At 43.5% G+C, this 16,727-nt stretch overlaps 1 protein-coding gene across 1 annotated transcript; it reads right to left on the minus strand.

The window, feature by feature from the left end:
* Positions 1-9,085: 9,085 nt before the first annotated feature.
* On the minus strand, positions 9,086-10,018 carry LOC123039734 (tryptamine benzoyltransferase 1-like). The gene has a single exon (XM_044462766.1). It carries the CDS (start codon positions 10,016-10,018, stop codon positions 9,086-9,088), a length of 933 nt encoding a protein of 310 aa, XP_044318701.1.
* Between the last annotated feature and the right edge of the window lie 6,709 nt (positions 10,019-16,727).

Raw genomic sequence — 16,727 nt, forward strand, 5'->3', positions numbered from 1 at the left:
AATTTTGCCATGCATCACACGTACAAGGCTGATTTAGACGTAAGCCAGAGCATGCTTGCACGCACTAGTCTATGTGTACATGTTCATTCTTTCTTGTATATCCTGCACTCAAAAACAACAACAAATAACCCTCTACAATAATAAATCAATCCTATGGGTTAGTCATGTAGAAGCAAGAAAAGCAAATCCCGGGATGATGACTCTTTTTTACTACAAAAAGTATTCGATTTTTTTCTTTAATACAAAATCGCGTTGAACATCCGGGTTTGTTTTCTATATTTAAACCATTAAGTGTATTTATAGGAATTTTAACAAATATAATTTAAATTTAAACTGCAAGTGCATGAAAAAGTTGGCAAAAGTGGATTGAGAATTTTATGTCTGTTCTTGAGTCTATGTTCCGGCCTTGTTGAGGAAAAGGAAAAGCATTCCAAATGTCGGGGGTGCCAAGACTCGATCCCGAACATGGATCCTGTTGGTGTTTCACTTCTGAAAAATGTGAAAGAAGCCATAAAAGCATGAAACTCGGCATGGTGTCAACATATGGAACCTAGAGGTTGTGGTAAATCTTGACAAGGTTTCGCAAAAGTTGTGACATATACTACTTAGAAGCCAGAATCGTGGTTCTGAGAGGGAACATGTCAGGCTTTGCGACGTGTTGGTTGCTTATCGTTTGACCTTTCAACTTTTTTACACACAACATACGCCATCACATGTTCATGTCAAAATTTGGCATTTTTTGGGTTGTTTGCTATATTTAAGTCACTAACGACATATCTAGGAATATAATGGATATAATTCAAATTTGAACTGCAAGTGCATGAAAATTTTGGCACAAATGAGTAAAAATCCTATTTGTGTTCTTGAGTTTATGTTTAGGCCTAAAGCAAGAAAATGAAAGGAAATCCAAACCTTGAGGTGCTAGGATGCCAATACTCAACCCCGAACATGGAGATCATTGGTGTTTTAATTCAAAAATGCGAAAAAAGTAAGAAAAACATGGAAGTTGGCATGGTGTCATCGTATGACACCTAGAGGCTGCGGTAAAAATTTAAGAAGGTTTTGCAAAAATTGTGACATACACTGCCTAGAAACCAATACATCTCCAAGGAAGAATCGTGGTTCAAGAGGGAACGAGTCTTGGTTTATGACGAAGTGTTGGTTGCTCTATCGTTTGGCCTTCGAACACTTCCACTAGTAGAAAAACACCTATTAGTCCCGGTTCATAAGGGCCTTTAGTCCCGGTTCATGAACCGGGACTAATGGGTCGTTACTAATACCTCCACCCATTAGTCCCGGTTCAAACACGAACCGAGACAGATGTGCCTCCACGTGGCCGGTCCGCCGAGCCCAGTCAGGGGGGCCTTTGGTCCCGGTTGGTGACACAAACCGGGACCAAAAGTCCATGTTTTTTTAGAAGAGTGGTTGCTTTAGGGGGTTTGGGGGTTATTTTTAGGTTGTTATTAGCTAGCTAATAGAGAGAAGTGTCCTCTCTTATATCTTCGTCCTTGGTTTACCAACGCTGCTGCTATGTTCATTTCACCCGCTGATATAACAACTCATGCATGCTCGCATCATACATCATCATATATAATAACAAGTCCTACTAATCATGCATCATCATACAACTTCTACTCGTTATTAATAATAAGTCATACGATCATCATCCTCATAGTCATCGAACCCAACCCTACATAATTGTTCTTAGCACATGATCATCAGTATCAGGTAGGACCTAAACACCCTTAAGGTAAAATAGCATAAAACAATATAGACCCTGACTCTTCATTATGAAGAATGGCGATCATCCTGTCTCCAATTCTTGCCCTTCGCTGCCTTTTGCTTCCAAGAAGCTCCTTACGACTGTCCATACATTTTTTCCATTCTTTGATTGTCATGTCTCCACTTCTTTTAGAAACCCGGTATGGACAGTTGAGATTCGTAGGAAGACCTGGTTGTATGTTCAAAACATGAAGGGTATTATGCGTATACATCAGATGAGGCACACAATCATTCGTGATTATCTGTTGAAAAACATAGTAATAACTTCGTAGTTAGCAATGATGTACTAGTTTTAGAAGTGTGCAAAAAGATGCACGGATGTTGTAATAGTAAAAAATCTTACCAGGGTATCTCCATGGTAGTTACCGTAGTTCAACACGTGCACTAGTTGCACGTATTGACCATAATGTTGAGGAGTTTGATTGTAGATATTGTAATTTTCAAGATCAGTACAAAATGCGACCAGATGATTTTTCTCCTGATAAGTTAATTCGGAGCCTTCGGTGTAGTAGGTTCTATCTACCATCTTCCGCACATTCTTTGAAGAATGAAAATAAGCTGTCAATGAAAATAAGTTGTCAACTATTTTGAAATAAACAATATAAATTACTTAATAACTATGTTAAGCTCACATGGGGGAAGAATTGGAGGTGTATCCACAAGGACCCAAATCGAAGGTCTCTCTTGCTCGATTGTAGGATCACCAAGATCCATGGTGACAAGCATACCCTCATCAAGACCATACATCTTGCAAGTGCTTCCCAATTTTTGCAACCAAAACGGGTTACACTCTGAGCATTGTACAGCTTTACTTGAAAATCCACACCATGATAGGTACTTAGGATAATTTTTTTGGTTTCGAAACTTTCATGGTCTTCAAAACCCATCCTCTACAAGACACAGCGTCTTGCAAAGCATGGGATAAGCTAGTCGAATTCGAAAAGATGAAAAATACACGTTAAAATAGTTGAAGTCATGCTTAATTACGAAAAAAAACTATTCTCGTCGTTGCGTACCGTATGAACATCGAAGGTCTCCTCGAGCTTAATGCTGAAGCGCTGATCTTCGTCCAGCTCAATGAACATGTCGCACATACCTCGGTCGTCGTGGCACCAGTCGCACTCCCCCGGACGGTTTTTGTCGTCCGAGTACGACATTTCCGGCCTATGTTCATAATTCAAATATTAAACTAGATTATTAATCACGGGTTGACTATCGGTGATGTACATAGCTCCTCCTTTCATTCCCGAGTGCATTATTACACCAAATTGTCTAGCACACGGGAATGAAGGAGAACTTATCCAATATGAGCATTCAATAAGCAAAACCAAATCATAAAATAAAGTAGTATTCAAATTAGCATGCATTCAATAATTATAAGCAAAAGTACATCATCTCTTGGTGTCCGTACATCGTCGAATATTACCACTAATATAGCGTTACTAACACAACTATAACCGTAGCGCCCGACGGGTATCGACGCGGGCGGTGGACACCCAAAGATAAGGAACCATCACAGGATCATAGCTCCAGTGAGATCCCTGAAGAACCTGCCAGGTATTGTCGAACCTGCCCTCCAATGCAGCCATGTAGCGACGGACGTGCTCGTCCTCCTCGCTGACACGGTGACGTACCACCTCCGCGGTGTTCGGAAGCCTCAGCACCGTCACTGGCCCACGCGACCGCCACCAAACAAGGATCGGGTCAACAACGGGGTGCCTCCTCACCAACCTACATCCCCCGGAAGGTAGCACCTCACAATACCAGCCCGGCGGAGCCCAGTCCCGAACATGGCCCTGATCAAACAGGCCTCCACCGCCGAGTCGACGACGACGAGGATGCGGGATAGGCATCGCCGACGTCGATGCGGGAACTACTTCTATATATAGTTAAATAAAGTAGTTTTATTAATTAAATCAACTATCTAGTTCAACTACTAAGCACTTACTATAAATAAATAAAGTTGTACTTACTAAAAACAAACTACTTCTATATATAGTAAAATAAATTAGTTTATTAAATCAACTAGCTAGTTTAACTATATATGAATCCCTTACTATAAATAAAATAAAATAGTACTTACTAAAAATGAACAAATTAATTACACAATCTAAATTACACAATATGAACTACATATCTAAATTACTACACATCTAATCTAACAAAAAGATCTATTAACAATAATATCACCAAACATTCATATTCAACAACAATATCACCAAAAAAATCTATTAACAGAAAAAAAAAATCTAACATAATATGAACAAATTAATTACACAATCTAAATTACACAACATGAACTACATATCTAAATTACTACACATCTAATCTAACAAAAAGATCTATTAACAATAATATCATCAAACATGCATATTCAACAATAATATCACCAAAAAAATCTATTAACAGAAAAAAATCTAACATAATATGAACAAATTAATTACACAATCTAAATTACACAATATGAACTACATATCTAAATTACTACACATCTAATCTAACAAAAAAATCTATGAACAATATAAAAAAATCTAAAAAAAAATCTAACAAAAATAAAAAAAGTTGCTCACGGCCGGCGACGGCGAGGTGTGGCGCGGGGCGGCGACGGCGTCGAGGCGGCGCGGGCCGGGGCGGCGACGTCGTCGGGGCGGCAGGGCGGGCAGCGACGGCGCGTGGGGCGGGGCGGGGCGGCGATGATGGCGTCGGGGCGGGGCGGGGCGGCGATGGCGAGGTGGCGGCAGGGGACGGCGCGCGGCGTCGGGAGAGGAGGAGGAGAGATCGAAGTCGGGAGAGGAGGACGGCGCGCTAAGTGCTACTTATATAGCAAAGGCTTTGGTCCCGGTTCGTGCCACAAACCAGGACCAATGCCCCCTTTAGTCCCGGTTGTTGCCACGAACCGGGACCAAAGGCCTCTTTTTAGCAGCCCAAAGGGCGGGAAACGAAGACCTTTGGTCCCGGTTGGTGGCTCCAACCGGGACAAAAGAGGGGCATTTGTTCCGGTTGGTGCCACCAACCGGGACCAAAGAGGGGGATTGGTACCGGTTGGTACCACCAACCGGTGCCAATGCACCCGTCTAATTACTTATTTATTTTCTGTAGCTGTTTTTTAGTTGATTTTTTCTGCAGCTGTTTTTAATTAGTCCCACCTTGCTAAGCGAGAGGCACTCGCAGCGGTTTATAAGCCCTGAGTGCAGAAACGATGAAGAAGAGGCTCAACGCTCACCTACACGTTGCTTAGCTTCAAGCCTTGAGGATTAGGGTAGACTACACGGAGCTAAGTGCAGTGCAGTTTACACTATTCCGAAAGGCTTGAAGCAAATTAACGAGCATTGCGCCTTTTTTTTATTTTTAATGACTTATTACAACTCAGAAATAAATAAAAGAAAAAATATTTGTGATTAACTTTACTAAAAAATGAGCATAGATGCTTATTTTTAATGACTTATTACAACTCAGAAATAAAAAGAAAAAAATAAATATAGCAGAAAAGAAAAAAACTATATAAAAAACTACTCAGAAATAAATAGAAGAAAAAATAGTTGTGATTAACTTTACTAAAAAAATGAGCATAGATGCTTATTTTTAATGACTTATTACAATTCAGAAATAAATAGAAGAAAAAATAGTTGTGATTAACTTTACTAAAAAATAAGCATAAATGCTTATTTTTAATGACTTATTACAACTCAGAAATAAAAAGAAAAAAATAAATATAGCAGAAAAGAAAAAAACTATATAAAAAACTACTCATAAATGAGCATAGATGCGCTTATAGAGAAAATTCAACCTAAGTTCATAATAAATTTCTACTAACTTCAGAGAAATTCAGTATGAATTTAGGTTAAATTCCCTGTATAAGCGCATCTATTTTCATTTTGAGAGGAGCTCAACAAGGCAGAGAGGGAGAGGCTTATAAACCGGTCTGAGTCCCCTTCGGTTGGCGAGGTGGGACTAAACTCTGGCCGCAACGAGGACCAACCCTTTAGTCCCGGTTGGTGGCCTGAACCGGGACTAAAGGGCAGCCTTTGGTCCCGGTTCATGCCTCCAACCGGGACCAATAGTGGTGGGCCAGGAGCGAGGACTATTGGTCCCGGTTCGTCCCACCAACCGGGACCAAATTGTTCAGACGAACCGGGACCAATGGCCCACGTGGCCCGGCCGGCCCCCGGGGCTCACGAACCGGGTCCAATGCCCCCATTGGTCCCGGTTCTGGACTGAACCGGGACTAATGGGCTGGCCCTGCCTGGACCATTGCCCCCTTTTCTTCTAGTGTTCAGTCAACATGCACAATCACATCTAACATGCCAAAATTTGGCATTTTCAAGATTCATTTTCTATATTTAATATATTAAGCACATTTCTTGGTATTTTTTTAACACAGTTTAGACGGAAGCGCTCATATAAACGCGCATACACTCACCCCTATGAACGCACACATGCACATCCTACCCCTATGAGCAGAGACTGAGCCGGCATATCATCTTGGCATATAATACAATAAGATCATTTCTAAGCCCTTTTCTTGCCGGTTTTTTCCCAGGGGTGGCGGTGGTGAGAGGGGTGAAGGGGGTGGAGCCCCCTGCTTGACAGAGTTGTACCTGGGGTGCGGCGTCTCTAGTAGTGCCTCATCCCTACTGGTCTAGCTCACCAGCAACCAACTAATCTGTTGTGGATGGCGTATCTTATATTTCCACGAAATAGATAAGAGACACCAGTCTTTGGGTGACATGTTCCATAATTGAAAATAATACTATCCTCTTTCGAGAAGCATGGAATATTGGAAGGAAAAATTGCATACTGTATACTTTTCAACAGAGCGCATACATTTTCAGGACGTCGAAATTGACTTTTGCAGCAGTTCCTGTCATATTAAGTAACCCAGCAGACCCGTAATTACAAGTAGACAAGTAGTACAGTTTGCACCAGAAGTCAGTCAACAGATTTGAATTTGACCCACGTACTTTTTTTCAACAAACTAATAACAAGAAAATTACAAATTTGAATATGAACCATTCCAGCAGATTTGAATATGAGATGACCCAGGATTTTCGTATCTATTAAAAAATATTTAAAGTATACAAAAAGTAATAAAAAATACAAACGACACTATGCAATTCATTTTCTCGGTATCATGAACGAAAATTATCAACACTTAGCAAATTATCTCAGAAGAACAGAATAAAAGATGAACGTCAATCCAGGTCTTGACGCAATTCAGGTTCTCTTGTTTCATTCTATGCCCCACAATTTTCGAACCGTTCTTGAGTAAAATTCTCCATCATCCAACACCTTGGGATTCATTATCAAAGATTCTCCCATTTGTTTGCATTCAGATGTCCAAGCAACCCATAATTATGATCTTCAGAGAAATTTGACTTTTCAAAAAATTAATACACCGTATATTTTGAAAATAGAGGGAGTAGATAGGAAAAGGAAAAATATATAGAGCGGCCCGGATTATTACGCGGGAAACTAGGACGGAAACCAAACTGAGAAAAAATAAAAGAAAAATGAAACAAAAAAAACAACGCTTATGCCAGCCTATCAAGAACTGCACCACCAACATGACCACCACCCGGAAATAAGTGGTGGGTTTTTCAGAGTCGCCTTCAATCGTTGTCGGCATCGATCCCCGTTGAAGAAATAAGCTTTCACACAGAACCGCCCACGACCGCCTAGCAAACCACGGAAAAGGGTTCGGTCACGCTAAAAACCTCCATGGCAGCATCAAATCGAAACAACAGCTATCGAGCTGAGAGGAAACACACTTCGGCAATCCCTCAAAGGAGGAGAAAGACACCATTGAGCGCCATCGTCGCCGGCATCGATCCTCGTCGAAGACTAAGCTTCCACCGGAGCCTTGAGCCATTCCACCTATCAAGCCCCATGTAGGGAGCCCAGCCGTTGACAACCAGTAAAACAGAGCCTCAACTCCATCCGCACCTGCATCGGTGAACTAAAAGCACCATCACCGCTTCACCCATGTAGCTCAGCCCAAGCCTTGGGCAGTCGGAAAAGCGTACACCGGATTAAAATAAGTAAAAACCTTTGCTGAGTGCCGCCTGACTGACACTGGGCAAACATGAACACTACTAAGAAATTACGCTTGAGTGTCACATAAAAAACACTCAACAAACAAGGTCGCGCCGTCATCTGCGCCGAGCAGGGACACATGTCTCTGCGTTTGCTCAGTGCCCTATATTTGCCTAGTCGTTTTCAGGCGGCACTTGGCAAGGACACATGTTTTTGGTTCACTCGAGTGTTTTCCCCCACACTTGCTTTAGGGCACCATTCGCTGAGTGCCTGAGGGAAGGTGCTTGGGGGGGGGGGGGGGGGGGGGGGGGGAGGGGAGAGACGCCCTTGTTTACGTAAAACAAATGTAAACAACCCTTTGCTTGGATCACATGACATGGTTGTCAGCATTTTAAGCACGAATTATAAGGATTAGTTGCAATTCATATGCGCACAACTATCCCTACAATTTTCCGCAGCTAACTTTGTTATTTGGTCACAGAGTGAAATTGTTACTGTGACCAAGCAAAGGCGACGTCGCCGCGCCGTGCCCTGATTTAAGGATGAAGGGGCTGGCGCTTGCGCGTCCGCGTGATTTATGAGCCAGATGTTACTAACGGCGGTCATGCTAGCCGTTAAGTGCGTCGATGATGGACATGTGGCACAAACCTTTGTTGAGCTCTGACTGTAAGCCGAGGGCCGTTTCACATATAAACCGAGTGTTTGTCGTATGCCAAGAACTTTTTTTGTGTCTCACTCAACTTATTTGGATGTAAGCCGAGTCTCCTTTTGTTTCCGTGAATGTTTTATTTTATACTCGGTTTATGTGGATGTAAGTCGAGCACTCGTGTTTTGACACTCGACTTACAGACAAATACGCGGCAACGTGTGATTTTCCTGTAGTGCGCGGTGCTTCATCAAACACTTTGAAGTCTCCCTTTCTGTAACATCCATTTGTCGGTAGCTACACGCTATGTTTTTCAAAGTCCGAAGCAATAAAGGCACTCAGCAGTCCACGCATACACTTATTAATTATCAAGCTTCAACACCTGTCTAAATCAAAATCTACTATAATGGCTGCCTTAAAAAGTCAAGCAAAGCCTAATCTTGCAAGGAACTGCGTCGAGAATAATCTCACAAGTAATGTTTAGACAGGAAGTAAACACATGAGATTTATTTGCAAGACACGAGACAGAAGACATGAGATCTTCGTCATGAGATGAACGTGCCCGCGCGAATCGATGAAAAAGCAACCTTCATCATCTATATATGATTAGAGGGAGCATTAATTTTACATCTTTGGATTAGCTCTTTCATCCAAGGAGTAGATGGTCGCGGTATCATGATCCTCTGGGATGGCCATGATGAGGTCGACGCCACCACGGGCCGTGCACGACGGCAAGAAGATCATGAGGCCCTCGTTGGGCAGGTCCGGGGTGACGAACGCGGAGGGCGACCCAGTGCCGAGGTCAATCTGGTTGAACCTGAAACCCAGGCTGCTATCCACCTCCAGGTCTGGACAGAACATTGTGCCATTGACTGCCGACGTCGCCGCGAGCTCCTCGCCGTTGGCGTCCGCTACGCTGCCGAAGTCCACGAACGACTGGATGTACTCGGCGTCCACGCGGGCGACGGCGTCGCGGATGGCCTCGACCACGCCGCGATAGGTCCAGCCCAGGACGTCCCGGGCCCGAAGCCTCGGGAACGCCCAGAGCACCATGTTCCCAAAGAAGTCCGGCGGCACCGGAGGGCTGGCCCTCGCCCGGCAGTTCACGGCCACCCTCACCTGCGTGAACTGCTCGGGCTTCAGGCCGCGCGCCGCCGTGATCTTATTCCACGCATGCGCGAGCAGGCACTGGAACGTGCTAGAGCGGATTCCCACGCGGGCCTTGAGCTCGGCGATGAACTCGGCCGTAAAGCACACAGTGACGTTCTTGATCTTGGTCATGGAATCCGGGACAACGGGGTACGACCTGCCGCCTTCTCCCTTGAACTCGGTGGACCTGTGGTCGAACACCGGTGTCGGCACAGTCCGAGGCACGGCGGTCACGGAGCGGTTGAGGAAAGGGGCCTTGCCGTACTGCGAGGACATCTGGCTGCATGCCCTTGCTCTAAGGCGACCACCCTGAATGTCTGTCCTATGCTTAACTAGCTTGTGAGAGGTACTCTTTTGTGCTCTGTAACATTCTAGGCTGTTGCCGTGCAACCTGTATGTTGTAACCATCTAGGGTCTGCCCCTTTTTTTGAATATAGATTCAGGTGGGGGAGCCTTGGCAAGGTAGATATTCTCCTCTTACTTTGAGGGTTTGATATTTTCTTGCAAATGTGGACCACGTAGATAGATGTCATCGCACTACTCTATTTCAAAATGCAAGGCATATCAATTTTTTTAAAGGTCAAACTTCTCAATCTTTGACCAAGTTTATAGAGAAAAAATATCAATATTCTCAATAGCAAATGAGTATCATTAGATTAATCATGAAGAAAAAATCACCAAATCTTCTGCAAATTTTATTTCCACAAGTCACAAGTGCTCATTAATGAAAACATAGTACAATAGTCAGATCAGATAACATAATGTAGAGTCGACACACAAAACAGTTGGGACATCATCCTACTCTCCTAGCTGGTCGACATACAAATACTTCCAGTGTTTTAACAAACCACATGCAAAACATATTTGATGGGAAAGATAATACACTACGCTTGGGTAGTATGTATATCCCTCGATTACCTAGACAAGATATTCATCTTGTCCTTGACAAGCCAGGACCAAGCAACAGTGACCTCCACCTGAGAGCCACAAACCAAACATGTACGCTGATTTACATTGCAATACTGTGCAGGGAAGTAAACAAGGCCAGATCCGGATGGATGACTAGATCCCCCGTAGGCTTGTATGCCAACTTTCAATCCTCCTTCTAATTGTACCGAAACAACGTTCCTTAACAGGGGAAGGTAACCATCCAGTCCATCTTCGGGTATTTTTTCAACAGAATCAAGCAAAACAACTTGCTTACAAGTGGGATCAGCAGACTCTTCAGTAGATGAGGAGCAATCAACTCGGCCTCCAAATTCAAAAAGAGGCACTCCTCCAACCACACGAATAGACAATATAGTTGCCTGGACCGCTCTATGAAGTGTCTCAAGGCTCAAGTTTGCCGAACAAGAGCGGCCAAAGAAAAAAGCAGCATCACCTCTAGAAGTGTAGTGGTTAGTAGAACTGATCAATGCTTTATCTTGGGACTGATCTGTTCCACAATTTATCTTTAGTTCGACTTCAAAGTCAACAGGTTCGTCAGACACAATTGCACGAGAAGGGCCAGTCAAGTGCAAAAAAGGATCCTGCAAACATCATCATTATCATCACTAATGCTTAACTGAAACGGACGAACATATAAGATGAGATAGTATGGAAAGTATTGTAAACAGTTAAGTTTAAATAGACCATCACAACTTTTCTTAGGAACAAACTCAATGACTTTTTTTTATTGAGTTTTTGTCATGTTTTTGAATGATACATGGCAACTACCCTATTTTTGATTGCAAGCAGATGGCAACTCTCTTTTACCCGAACATGTTTTTTGTTGCCACGTCTGTTTTGGCAGCGGTACATGGCAACTGTCTAGTGTTAGTAGGTGGCAAGTCCTAAAGATACCACCATTGCCCACATGCCCGTTTCCTCTCCCACACACCAAAAGCTATCAGTTGCCATGTGTTTTTGCAGGGTACATGGCAACTGCCCTAGCGTTCTTGTAAGCAGTTGGCAACTCTCTTCTTACCCGAAACATGTTTTTTGCCATGTTTTTTTAGTACTACATGGCAACTGTCCAGTGTTAGTAGGTGGCAACTCCTAAAGTTTTTTAAATCATGATAACTGTAGTAGACCAGACCATACATGGCAACAGCTGCAGTTGCCCAAAAATGGCATCCGGCACTTGACCTAAGATGGCAACTGCAGTTGAGCAACCATGGCAACTGTAGTTGTCGACATGGCAACTGTAGTTCAGCAACATGGCAACATGGCAACCGAAGAGGTCCGGACCATGGCAATCGCGACGGGACGCGTGGTTACTGACACGCGAGGCGTGTGGCTCGCAAGCGGGGAGGGGCGACGGCCGAGACGGGTCGTGCGGGCCGCACGCTCGCTCGCCCGGACGTGCTCATGCGGGGCGGTCGGCCTGCACCGGACGTGCGGGTTGTGGCTGCGCGTGCCCGTACGTGGTCGTGCGGGCGGGGTCGTCACCGTGCCACACAGTACGTGTGGCACAACCACCCGATACACCACACATGTGGCAGTTTTCGGCGTCCATCAATATATGTTTTGTTCAGTTCATCCAGGCTGAAGAAGGTACAATATTGACTTTAGACCATGTTTTTCCAGCCACAAATTAATGAGTTTTTGTTCTTTAAATAATTGGTGGAGGTACAGTCGAGGAGGAGGTGGGAGGAGTGAGGTCATGGTGGGTTGATGTTTTCCTACACCCTCGCTCAAGGCCATCTCCAAGTTACGACCTCCACCACCACGTCTACACATCGCCACATGCGCCTCCACCTCTGCTGCCCACAGCGATCTGTATAATCACCTTTTGGGTCTGTTCAGCCATTTGCATAATAATAATTTGATTTGATTACCTATTCATGGGGTATTTGGTTCATTATTTCTTTACCTTTTGTACATGGTCATCTAGCATAGTTTCTTTCCTTCATATCTCTGTCTTCTTTTCCTATCGCTCTGAAAAATTATGTGGTCATGATCATATTAAGCTTTTGGCAACCACCGGAAAAAGAACAACAAGATATTCTTGTTTGATCTTGAGTACTTCATGCCATGGGGTGGAATTTAATTTTCGTATGTAAAATCACTCCCACTGATTTGTCTTGGAAGAAATATATGTACTATTCAGTTTTGTTTACTTGTGATATCTTCAAGGTGCAATTTTCGTATAATTGACTGAGACACTAATGGTCTATACTAGCGAACCCCGCGCGGCGGCACGCCGCGCCAGTTGAGATGGATGTATTGTATGCATTGGAATATTTTGCATGTATACCATTTATATCAGAAAACAAATAAAGGGAAAAAGCTTACATTCATAACTACCTTACATATAACGTACAGGTAAAATGGAAAAGAGATAGTACTACATTTCAGAGACGATTCTCTTATTCTCAGTGAACATGGTTTACTGAAAAGAAAACTGATATATGACAGGAATCCCTACGGTGGCAAGACACAAAACATACCACAACAGTCCAAACATGATCTAACTGGCAGCAATCGACGACATGAGATAACTTACTATGGCAAGATGGAGCATAAGTGACATCGGAGACTGAAATCAAATCATCCTGGTGTAACCCCCCGTGGGATTAGTACCAATAATGAAATGATAAAACGCTTTTGCAAAATGTTCCAGTCGTCCCATAGGTGGGCGTCCACCCGTGTAAATGATGATACGATCTTCAGTAAATGGACAATGTGGGTACATACGGAGGGGCACCACATCAGAGAAGTCGTCGCATATGCGCGCTGTTGATACCTTCGGATGAAATTTGTTGTATAACTTGAGGCTCTCAAAAGCAAATTGTTTTGGTCACGAAAATGTAGATAAGCAAATATGTATCTTTTATATAAATCTTTAGTTTGGTCTCTACATAGTAAGGGACTATCCACCAAGTTGAAAGAAACACTACAATACAGTCAAAAGTAAAGATCTCCAGAACAGTGCTTTCCATAGCTAACATTTAATAAACATTCATTCCATAAAAAAAACTAATTAAAACTTACATCTTATCCCATGTACAACCAATGACATGGTAAAAAATTCAACTATTTGATCATCACAAAATCTTTAATGTGCATTTGATGGAATTTTTTGAAAGAAAAAATAATTTTGCCAAGAAAAAACCCACTTGTTTTTGAACTACTTGACATCATATTGAAGCGCTAACTTGCCAACTAATCAAAGATGAACAATTCATGCATCTGTTGCATGCCATTCTTTGTCTAAGGATAGGAAGTACGGAAGAAAACCTTGGCTAAATTTTACACACCTTTGTCAGATTATTAATATAACTACCAACGGTACCCGCGGCAGCACCAAACAACAAAGTATGCACCCTCCGCCAAACCACTGTGCAATTCATTTCATCTGACAAAGATCATTTCACATACTACAACAAACAACTTATGATCGAAAAGTTGTTAATAGTAAGTTAGAAAAAACTATTTATAGTTAGCAAAAAGAAATACTTCAATGCAGATCTCAACTATGTAGGCAGCAACTGCATGCATGGGAACGCGTGGGCATATCATGCGTCGTGTCAATTATAATGCAAAAGGTAGCAACGTAACAGACAAACCGATCGACCTCTACACCCACTCAAGAACCAAACATGGATCAACCATCAACAAACAATTGGTAATCCACCCTTGAAAACGTTCCCAACCAAATCCCCAAATAATGTACGTGACAGCCACATATTAGCCCAATGCCAAAATAATTCCAAAACAATTCACACACAAAAACATCTTCAAAAACAAAGAATCAAAGATAACACAGATTCATCAAATGGTAAAACAAATTTTAGACAGATTGAATCTATTTTAAATAATAAAAAAGGGGAAATAATGCAGTACAAATTAAAATTTTGGTATATGACTGCATAAAATAAGTTTGTAAAATGTTTTTTGCTATCTAAATGAAGCAATTGTATATTCAACTAATTCAATAGAGAGTCAAAGATATACAGATTCATCAAGTGGTAGAATAAAATTTAGACAGATAATTAAATAGCATTTTTGAAATAATAGCAAAATTGCCAAATCATGCAGCACAAGTAAAACAAATTAACTGGTTATGATTTCAGTATAAAAATGTTTGTAGAAGTTATTCACTAACTAAATGAAGCAATTAAATAATCAGTTAAGTACAAATATGCATTGAACAATCAGTTGTATCAAATAGTAATACAATCCTATTATGTGAGAAATTAGTATCTAGTAGAACAGATCCATCAATGCTGATAAACTGGAGATCAGTTCCAGATTTGGGGAAAAACTGTGTCAAAAAACTACATCTTATACCAAGTACTTTAACGAAGACCATATGAGTCCAAGACCGTCTATTTATCTAAGCACTAAGAAAGAAAGTGCATCTTTGCTCCACAGCTAAATTGAGTTAAAAATTCTGAAGTTATTCATGATTAATGAGGAACTACTTGTGAATCACACAACTCAATGCAATATCATGGCATACGTGCGCGCTGGAGAACATAAAACCAATAGAAAAACATAATTAAGTTAAGAGGACATTGCATTTGCATATCATCTGTGTACTCACCTTGACTAAATAAAAACAACAATCTTAGCTGATGGGATTTGCTAAAGTAGTACATGGAACATTTTCATTCGGGTAGGAAATCGTGCTAAATAGTTCAGAAAAAAGGGTCAGGGAAAATCAATACTAACACTGTTTTTTGCGCGCGGTCACTGCCTTCGGCCATGGAGTGGCGCACAGGGACACGTCATCCCACGTGTTCCTCGCCAGCGACAGCGAGGGCGCAAACATCGCGCATAACATCGCCATGTATACTAATCAAAAGCACACTGAAGAACTGACCAAGCAGGTTGCTACCTGAGAACTTGGTCCTACTACCGTGATTGGCAAAAGCTAACCAACCAAACACATGTCACGCACTGAATTTATCCTTCCTAGGTATTACTGCTCCAGATTGCCTATCGCTCCCGACCAATAATCTCTAGCTAGTTCCCTTCCTATAGCAGATGCCGCATGCGTTGCACAAAGTGTGTGGCCCGCTGGTGCAGCATGTCCATCCCGTGCCACTTCACAGCTTGTCTTTGAAAAGAAAATAACTTGAAGCTAAATCATACATGTATAAAGACATGATTCAACTGAAGATTATCGATTCATTATGCATTGTGCAGAGCTGCGCCCACCGTAGTCGCCATTGTGACAGTGGCAGCAGCACTGTTCGCTTGCGCCACCATGCACGGCCGCCCTGCACCCCCGTCCAGTGCCAGGCTCCTAGCATCGCGTCAATGTTCGTGTCTCGGAGGCTCGCAAGCAGGCGCACCGGCGGCTGGCGTTGTTCGTGGCTTCTCCAGTCCCCGCCGCCGAGGCGGGCCACCCCGAGGCGCCGTCAGGATGAGCTGTCGTTGCCGAGCTGCTGGCGGTTTCTCGGCGTCGAGTACGTCTGCATGCTCCGGCAGCCAATACACAAGAGAATGAGATTGACCATGTGATCAGAAAGGAAAAGGCACGTTTCATGCTCTGCTGCGGAGACAGGAAAGCACGGTGCGGTATTAAGAACTATTATTCCCTCCGTACCTGGAAGAAGATATGATGATCAGATGCTCGTCGAGCGCTAGCGCCGATGCCTCATGCAGCGGCGAGGAATCGATGGAGAGCGGTCCCATCCGCCGACTTGCTGCTAGTGCGTGCCTACGATCCAGCGCACACACGCGGAATAGCTTGTTCGGGAGGCATCAGACACAAGTATACAAAGCACACAACCAAGAACGTCGTCCATGCAGGACTTCATGGTGTTGGCCGCGAGCTCTCCACGCACTGGATGCTCCGTTCCACTACGCGATAGGCGACGCCAGAAAAGGCGGGAACCTGGCGCCGGACTGCCTCGCCGGGCGGGGAAAGCGCAGAGGCGCCACTCACGGCGGGGTTGGGACGCCTCCCGAGCTGCCACCCAGCCCATGGGTCGCTGCATGCTGCCTTCCCCGTTGCCGCCTGAAGAGGTAGAATCCAGGATTTGAGTCGCCGCGAGGCATCCCGAAGGCTGAAGTTGTGCCGTCCAGCGTGCAGCGGGACACAATGCGGGCGGCGCACCGAGGCGGTAAGCTAGCAAGGCGGCGGGGCGTCCCGAAGCTGTCCTCCAACATGCAGCAGAACACA

The sequence above is a fragment of the Triticum aestivum genome, chromosome 2B, assembly GCF_018294505.1.
Source record: "Triticum aestivum cultivar Chinese Spring chromosome 2B, IWGSC CS RefSeq v2.1, whole genome shotgun sequence".
NCBI lineage: Eukaryota > Viridiplantae > Streptophyta > Magnoliopsida > Poales > Poaceae > Triticum > Triticum aestivum.

What these genes read in the sequence shown, in the direction of transcription:
- LOC123039734 (XM_044462766.1), bottom strand. Translation starts at nt 10,018, where the DNA reads ATGGTTACAACATACAGGTTGCACGGCAACAGCCTAGAATGTTACAGA.